This window comes from Carlito syrichta, unplaced genomic scaffold (assembly GCF_000164805.1).
Source record: "Carlito syrichta isolate Samal-C Ts95f unplaced genomic scaffold, Tarsius_syrichta-2.0.1 Scaffold315330, whole genome shotgun sequence".
In the NCBI taxonomy this organism is placed as follows: Eukaryota; Metazoa; Chordata; class Mammalia; order Primates; family Tarsiidae; genus Carlito; species Carlito syrichta.
In genome coordinates this window covers 91543-101009 of record NW_007259426.1, presented here as the reverse complement: position 1 = coordinate 101009, position 9467 = coordinate 91543, and the positions used below count along the sequence as shown (strand labels likewise).

The 9467-nt window shown below is 42.7% G+C and overlaps 1 protein-coding gene across 2 annotated transcripts in view; it reads right to left on the bottom strand.

The window, feature by feature from the left end:
* Positions 1 to 4005: 4005 nt before the first annotated feature.
* THUMPD2 (THUMP domain containing 2) overlaps positions 4006 to 9467 on the bottom strand; it is a 39681-nt gene continuing 34219 nt past the window's right edge. For both annotated transcript variants that reach the window (XM_008072531.2, XM_021706172.1), the window contains one exon: positions 4006 to 4959. In XM_008072531.2, coding sequence (XP_008070722.1) covers positions 4635 to 4959 — 325 coding nt within the window. In that variant the 3' untranslated portion in view covers positions 4006 to 4634. The remainder of the gene's footprint in view (positions 4960 to 9467) is intronic.

Here is a 9467-nt window from a genome sequence, read left to right as displayed (position 1 = left end):
ATGAGTCAGAGCAGCAAGCCCAAAGCTGATGTAGTCCGCCTTCAGATGCCAAAGAGTTTCATCAGCATCTGTGTCTTTCTAAGTGGTGGCACTGATAGCTGCAGCTCCTACAAAGATATGGCATTGCTCTCATGTGTCTATTTTGTTTTTTGTGTTTTTGAGTCGGAGTTTCACTCCGTCGCCCAGGTTGGAGGGCAGTGGCACACTTATGGCCACCGCAGCTGGACCTGCTGGGCTCAGGCGATCCTTCCGCCTCAATCTTCCAAGAAGCTAGAACTACAGACATGGGCCATCACACCTGGATAATTTTTTTTGATTTATTGTAGAGATGAGGTCTCGCCAAGTTGCCCAGGTTGGTCTCGAACCTGTGGGCTCAGGCAATCCTCTCACCTTGGTCTCTCAAAGTGCTGGGATTATAGGCATGAGCCACCATGCCTGGCCTTGTGCGCCTATTTTGTTAGGAAGGGGGAGCCTTGGGAGTGTGATGTTGGTCCTTCGGGTCATCCACACCCTTAAGCCATGGGTCACAAAGCCATCATGGGGATTCTGCAATTGCTGAGGGTATTCTTCCAACTAGACCCAGGAATGGGTTAAATTACTGGACAGGTTTTCCCCGAGAAAACTGAAGCAGTCAGAAGAGAACTTCCACAGTCTACCACCGCACATCCGCCCACCTCTAGCATCTGCTCCCACTTACAGTGTGTCCTTCTTCAACACATGTCTCTGTAATGAGCATTCAGTTGAGTACTGCTAAGTAGAGAGATGATGTCACTATAATGTGGAAATCGGGCCGGTTTATTTGGTCTATTGATGCTCTGTGTCACCAGATAAGAACAGGTGAACATGAAGGACACCAGGGGAATGAGCTGAATGAACAAGCAAGGAAAAACAAGGCAGTTGCATGACAACCATAATTGCAGGCTTTTCCTGATTCCGCCTTGGCCAGATGCTGTCCATTGTGCAATTCAGCAGCTCCTGCCCTTCCCTATGCCCATGTCTATCCAGGTGCCTTTGCCCTTTTCTAGGAAAGGTAAAGTCCTTTATTTACTGGCATATTTATTTATTAGGACTGTAACATGCCTTTTTAACTGTGCCAATGTTTTCATTACAATAGGTGTTCTTGTTAGCGCTTGGGTTGCAGAGTTGGATAGGCTTGGAAGGCTCTGCCCCAACTCGATGTTTTTTCATAAATTGTTATTTTTTAGCGCATGAATTGGAGAATGAAAAAATTTTCAGGAGCTTATCATACTACAGCAGAAAAGTCTGCGTGCTGCCTTCCCACCCATAACCGTGGATAAATTATTCATGCTCCTCTCTGAAGCGAATTCTCCCACTTGTGGATGGCTTTCCATTCTGGTTCGAGGATATCGCTCCACCACTTATCCTCCTTTTATTACTTCATCAACGTCTCGTCTTTCCTGGAACATTTTTTGATCCAACATTAAAAAACTTGCTACTCCCCACCTCACTTGCAATCATTCTCTTGATTCCACATCATCCCCACTTCATTTACGTCCCCTTTTCTGCAGAACTAGTTGAGTTGTCTATGCGGATTATATACAGCTCCTTTCCTACTTCTCTTAAGCCCACTGTGGTCTAGTTTTGCTTTCACTCCACTCCACCAAAACCCCCATTGCCAAGGTCACAGATGACCTCATTGCTAAATCCATCAGTTTCCAGTTTCCAAACATCAGTTTCAAGTTTATCTTACTTGGTCAGTTAACAGCATTCACAGGGCTGAACACGCTCTCCCCCATGTCCTATGTCAATGTGCTTTCTAGGCAACCACACTTGATTTTTCTTCTACTTTGCTGGTTGTTCTCAGTCTTCTCTGCAGATTTCTCCTCTTCTCCCAAGTTCTTAATATTAGAAGAATTCAGTGTTCAGCCCAGTCTTCCTGTTTCTCCTACCCTCAATCCTTCGGTGATCCCATTCAGTTTTATGCCATCTAAATGCTGACAATTCCCTAACACATATCTCTGGAGCAGACCTTTTTCTTAAACTGCAGATCCACATATTCAATTGCCTCATCAAAATCTCCATTTTATGTTTAATGCACGTTTCAAAATTAGCAAGTCTGAAAACGTCTAGCAAGCAAGTCTAAGCACGATTTGCTGGTTTAGACAGTCTAGACAAGACTAATTTAGACTTGTCTAGACTAACAAGTCCAAAACTGAACTTCTGATATTTCCCACCAAACCTGCCCCTCCCCTGCAGTTTCTCCCCCTCTCTCTCAGTTGATGAAAACACCATTGTTCCAGGTTCTGGGCCAGAATTCTTGCGGTCATTCTTGCTCCTCTCCATCTGTTATATCGCCCGCCTAACACATCAGCAGATCCTGCTGTTTCTACCTTCAGTATATATCTAGAATCTAACCACCTCATACTATCTCTACTGCTACCATCCTGGGGCAAGCTACCATTTTCTCTTTGGCCTTCCTGAGAGCTAACTACCTCTCCTGAATACATTTCCTGTTTGCTAAAACTACCTAGATTTGGTTGTGTTGCTAGGATTCTGGTATGGACACTGATACTTTGAAGGGTTTCAAGCAACAAGTCCCAAGAAATGGGAATCTGTTACTGGTTATCTGGCCTGGTTGGGGTAAAGTCAATGAGAATACCATGAGTGTTATTTCAAATATTGTTATTTTTATCTTATTAATATTTTATGTTTATATTTATTTATATTATTTTATTATTATTATGGAATTATTAAAAAATATTTTCAGGTCAGGTACAGTGGCTCAAACCTGTAATCCCAGCACTTTGGGAGGCTGAGGTGAGAGGACTGCCTGAGTCCATGGGTTCGAGACAAGCCTGGGCAACACGATGAGATCTTGTCTCTTCAATAAATAAAAAAACAAAAATTAGCTGGATGTGATGGCACATGCCTGTAGTTCCAGCTTCTTGGAAGCCTGAGGCGGAAGTATCACCTGAGCCCAGCAGGTCAAGGCTGCAGTGGTTGTGAGCGAATCACTGCACTCCAGCCTGGGTAAAAGAGAATCCGACTCAAAAAAAAAAAAAAAAAAATTCCCAACTGATCTGTCTACTTTCACCCTATTTCTATAATCAATTTGCAGTATAGCAGCCATGGTGATCCTTTAAATATATGTTAGTAGAACATGTCACCTATTCAAAACTCCCAGTGGTTTTTAGTAAAAGCCAAAGTCCTTCTAAGTTTTCAAGGGCCTAACTGATCTAACCTGCCACCCATCACCTCTCTAGCCCAATCTCTCATCCTCTATCCACTTCATGCACTAGATGCCAGTATCAGTAGTATCTCTCTTCCCCCTCAAGTTGTAGCAACCAAAAATGTCTGCAGACACTGCCAAATTAAACTCATCCTTGGCTTAGACCACTGCTTTAGCCTAAGAAATAAGGACTACAGGAATCTCATTTTCTTTGTCAAATTCTATCAAAAGTAGATACCCATGCTGGGTGCGGTGGCTCATACCTGTAATCCCAGCACTTTGGGAGGTGGAGGCAAGAGGATTGCCTAAGCTCAGGGGTTTGAGACCAGCCTGAGCAACATGGTGAGACCTCGTCTCTATGATAAATCAAAAGAGATTAGCCTGGCGTGGTGGTGCACACCTATAGTTCCAGCTACTTGGAAGGCTGAGGCAGAAGGTTCACCTGAGAGAGACAGGCTTAGAGTCTACACAGCCAGGAGCACTGCTGAAACCTCAAGATAGCAATGTTCTGGTGAAGACCGCTTTGTGGTTGCTGGCCTCAAATGCCACAGCTTGCACATGTGAATGTACCTTGATACCAGGGGCCGAGGTTGTACACCACATCCTTGCTGGAAGGCAAATTTTTTGGCTTCTGCTTTGGAGAGGTGAGATTCATAAGGTGGGAAATTTCCCAAACATAGGAAAGGTGTTCAAATTGTACTAAAGCAGCCAATAAGTTGAACCATTGTATGAGGCTATTAAAAAATTTACCCAGAACATGTATTTTCCTCAACTTACTGTTTCTTTTTCTCAAGCAGTAAACACAGGAAACATACTGAATTTCTATAAATAAAAGATGACAATTTATTAAAGCTTTTAGAAGAAAGCAAACTTCATTTTCTATCATGGTGAAGGATACTGGCTTAATTCACATTGTTATTACTCTCACCAATGTTTTTTTTAATATGAACATATAAAATGTATTACAAATACAAACTATTTTCATTCCAATGGAAGAGAAAATTACAGGCTCAAAAATGAAGTTTACTATAAAAAGTTACATATAAAAGTTTCACATTTCTAAAAATCTGACAGTTAAAATATCAATAATCTTGTGTTGACTGTGATATAGTTCCATGAACCCCTGAAAACTTGTATTCTGAAGTTGAAACTTTTGCTCAGAAACAACAGATGGCAGAACAGATCTTTTCACATTCTGAGAAAATACAAAACTTAATGGTCTTTTAAAAATATTCAGTAACTGTTCTTTGTCAAAAACATGAAACACTTTAAAGTACAAAGCAAAAAGTCTTACTAAGAACAAGCGCCAATCAGCCACACCTCCTGTCTTCGGGAAATTCGTTTACCTGGAACTTTGTGGGCAGTGCAAAGAATCTCAGAGCAGACCACCTCTGCTGCACAGCGAGTATACAAGGACTTAAGCCTGGCTGATGTGGCAAGTCTGCTAGCATCCAGAAGAGAGGGACTTCCTGTATTTACATATGAAAGCATTTGTCTTTCCAAGGCTGACTCTGTAGCATTCCACGGGTACCAAAGAGCCACATGGGGACATTTTCTCCAAGCACTCCTGGTTACTGGCTTCAAATGAAGACAACACTGTCTCTGATAAGCCGGTGTTTTCTTCAGGATCCAAATGCTTCTGAATTCCAGGTGCAACTGTGTGACTGCCCTTGGAATTTAAAGGGATGTCACTCTCTTTACACTCTCTGAAGCACCGGTAGTGATCTTCGCTAAGCAACAGCACAATGGTTCCACCAACATGAAGTACTCTGCGACAAAAAATGATAATTGGTATGAATGAGTATTTCTTTTGTTTTAGACAACAAACAATTCCACTTCATTTAAAGTATTTGGCGTTTTTAATTTGAAATTTAATTTCATCTATTTAAATACAAGGATTTTTGATAATTAGGTAGTATCTTCCATAATCCATATTCATTATAGTAATTATGAAATCCCTAACACAAATCTGCTTTAATTATCTATTTTTACTCTACTTAAAAGGCAAGTCTCAAAGTAATTTGGAGTCACATTCTAATAAATGATTGCACAAAGGAAAAGGCAAATAACAGAATCCTAAAGCATCAGCATATGTTAAAGGCAAGAGGCTGGTGGCAGAAGACAGTTATCAGGAAACAGTATATGAACAACAAAACAAATGACAAGGGAAAGCTCAGAAAAAGAAGGGCAGATCCTGAAATGTCAGCTTTTTGAGGAGAGTTCATTTACTCAATTATTCAACCAATGTCTGTGTGCCCTTTATGTGGACAAAGTGATGAAGACACCTGTTCTGTGTCACGTGACACAGTCCTGTGAGTTGCTGAGAGATGACCGACAGCAGAGAGAGGCAAGTGAAGAGTGTGGTAAATGACAGCCAAGGCAGCATGAGGTGCCTGGAACACGTGGGTCCCACACCCAGGTAAGGGAGAGGGGGAAGCTTTCCCAGAGGATGATAGCGTTAAAGGACAAGCAGGAGTGAGCCGGGCAAGGCCACAGGGAAGGGCTCCAACAGGAGAGGGGGCTGGAGGCAGCAGCAGCAGCAAGGGCAGGAAGAAGGGTAGAGGCAGCACTGGGAGCCGTTCACAGGCACCGAGTCAGGAGTGGTGGGAGAAGAGAAGAGGTCAGCTTGGAAGGTGCAGATGGCCCCAAGGAACACAAGGGTGAATTCCCCCTGACAGTTACACACTCGGTCTGGAGGGAAGGAGAAACACCAGGCCTTGGGGCTGAGACACAAGTTTTCAACAGTCAGTGGCAGACACAGCCACATGGTGGATGAGAACATCTGGGATGGCAGGACAGAATAAGAAGAGGATGGGCCGAAGATCAGAGACTCCACATTTAAGGAGGGACAGAGGCGGAGGCCATGAGACAAATATCCTAAGAGAAAATGTGATCAGTAGTGATGTCATGGAAACCAAAGGAATACAGTTTCAAGAAGGAAACGGGCTCAACAGCGTCAAACACGACAGGACTAACAGGTGAGAAGTCACTAGGGAGCCTAGGGACAGCAAGCTTAGTCAAGGCAGGAGCAGAAGCTGGGCTGCAGGGTTCAGCAAGCACCTGAGCGCAAGGAAGCAGACACGTCAAGTATAGACCATTCTCTCAAGAAGTCTGGCAGTACAGGTGAGGAGACAGGGTGACAGCGAGTGGACCAAGAGTTAAAGGGAATCTGCCTCATGCCCAGCAACAATATAAGAAGTGTCTAAGCCATCAGCAAATCCAGATAATTCTGTCTCCAAACAGTATTGCATATTCACCCACTTCTTTTAAGCATTTGCCTGGACTTCAGCAGCATCTCCTGGTAGACAGGGTGTGTTTCCACTCCTGTCGCCACCCTCCCCCTCACTCACTCTTCCCAGTTTCCACACAGAAGGTAAATGTTCACCCCTGCTACCTCTCCGGTTGCTCTCACTGCACTGCAAATCCAGCCCAACCTCGTTGCTCCGGCATGCCAGGTTCCTTCATGATCTGACCCTTGTGCCCCTTTCCAACATCACTGTCTCCTTGCTTCCCCTGCACAGTGACCTGCCTTCAGCTGCTCAGACTCACCCGGCTGCTTCTTGTCTCAGGACCGCTGCTCCTGCTGCTGACTCTGCGTTTAGCACTCATTCCCTTGTGGAAGTATTCTCAACTCTCAGGCCTTCGTGGAGAGGCCTTTCCTGATGACCTCTCTATAGTACCAACTGATTTTCTCTCACTCTCTAGCAAGGTATCCTGTCTTAGTTCCTTTATTACACCAATCCTGATCTTTACATATTAACATTCTGTCTGCCCACACCAGGTGGTTAGAGACCATGCCTGTCCTATTCACGCTATGTTCTCAGGGCCTAGTGAATGCATGGAGATGCAGAGAACCCCACAGGGGAAGGGGAAGGGATCTCCTAGAAAGCACAAGGCAGGGAACAGGCCATGGTAAGAATGAGAATGGGCAGAATGCAATCCCTGAGAAGGAAGGAACTGACAGGATACACCCTGGCAGGAAGAGAGTAACGCCTTCTACTGAGAGGAGGAGATGTGGTGAGGACAACTTGGCTGTACATATATCAGGCCAGAAATAAGAAAATAGACAAACAGCTCTACACTTGCAAAAGGAAATTGCACTAGGAAGACAGAAATACCACGTCTTACTCAGCAGGTTAACAAAGATAAAAAGGCTGTCATGCTCAGGATGGCAAGATCATGAGGAAATGATCTTCCTGATCACAGAAGCTGGCATAACATTTTTGGAACAGTGATGCAGCAATAAAGGATCAAAAGTAGGAAGTGTGCATAACCTCTGACCCAGCAATCTACTTCTAGGAAATTATCCTAAGAAGATGAATATAGACATAGGAGTAAAATAATAGTGATGTAGCTAATGTTTTCTGGTACTTACTGTGTGCCAGGCACTGTTTTAAATGCTCTGTATTATATATCATGTAACCCTCAGAAATATCTTTTCAAGTTTGTCCTACTAGCGTTGTCTTTTTGCAGATGAGGCAACTGAGGCACTGCAGTTTTAAATAACTTGGTCATACAGTAAGTTTAAAAACTGTGCAAGGATGTTAAGACCGTTATATTTTATGAAAATAAAAACTTGAGAATTACCTACATATTCATCCATAAGCACTGGCTGCATAGTGGTGCATCTAGATAGTGTAATACTACGGCAACCACCGAAAATCATAATATGCATGACAACACCTCATCAGAAAGGAGATTCATGACGTAATGTAGAGTGGGGTAAAAGTATGTTACACGACATTAAATCCGGGATGATCCTGCTTATGTAAACAGAAAGCATGTATCTATTTGGTGCACATGTATTTGGCAAGACACTTCACAGGACATTCACCAAAAATTATTTCAAAGAATGGAGAAAATAAGTGAAAATCACCCGAAATCCTGCTACTCAGAGACGAACATTTTCAGAAAGTATCCTTCTAGGCACCTTTCCATGCGCATACACAATTTCTTATTAAGAAAGTTATTTGTGATTCTGTTCTTCTTTATGGCTGTATAATAGTCCACTGTATATATGTACCACATTGTGTATATGTACACATTTTCTTTATCCAGTCCTCTTTTGATGGGTAGCACAGTTAGTACCATGTTCTTGCTACTGTGAACAATGTGTGCAAGTATCTTTTTTATAGAATGACCTGAGTTCTTCTGGGTATATTCCCAGTAGGAGGACTGCGGGATCATATGGAAGGTCAATTTTTAGAAGTTTTAAGAACTGCCACACTGATTTCCACAGAGGCTGTACTAGTTTACACTCCCACCAACAGTGTAGAAGTGTTCCCTTTTTGCCACATCCTCTCCAGCATCTCTTATTTTTTGAGTGATGGCCATTCTGACTGGAGTTAGGTGCAATATGGATGAAATTAGAGCTTATAACACTGAATGATCTCTCACAGAAACAAAGAGCCGCGTATCACATGTTCTCACTCATAAGTGGACCTTGAACAACTACTGTAGGAAAGAGATTGAAAGTAGCGGGAAACTGCAGGGAGGGGGTGTGGGGAGTGGGTAGCTGGGATTGACAGTAGTTGATATTTGCCTGGGGAAGAGGGGACACATCTCATCAATAAGGGTACCTGCACAATGAACATTTGTATACCTAACCCTGAATTGTATCCCACAATTTCAAAATAAAAATTAAAAGAGAGAGAAAAAAAAGAAAGCTATTCAGAGATTATATAGCAACATTCACTAAACTGTACTCCTATGGACGCTAGTGCATCAGTGTTGAGTGATGGTGATAACATTAATCAAATCTGAGTATGTCCTGAAAATAATTCAGTAGTCAATAAGTTGGGGAAATTCCGCATCAAACAACATAAGAGATTTCTCTCTTGCACGTGCACCTGCAAAACTGAGGGTAGATGACACAAATAATCCTAAATTATTTGCCCATGGCACACAGGAAGTCTTAACCACCTACTACAAATCCTTCGCTCTAGGCAGTCTGGTGCACTCACTGTGTCTTGAACATGCTTTCTGTTGCACTATTCACTCAAGAAATATTCAGTGAACATCTGTATGTATAAAACCTGTGGTTGGTATCCTTTTCTAGTCTTTCTACACTTCCACATTTCACTGAAACCTTGCTTCTTCCCTAAAAACATCTTAAGCCTCTTTGGCACATACTGCCTTCTTCCTTCAAGTCGAGCAAGTTGAATTTTTAATTTTGTTCATGTTTGCATGGTTATATTTGAGAGGAAAGCTCAAATATTATACTTCCCTGTATTCCTCACAATGCTCTGTACCCATGAAATGGTTAATCTCTAGAGGA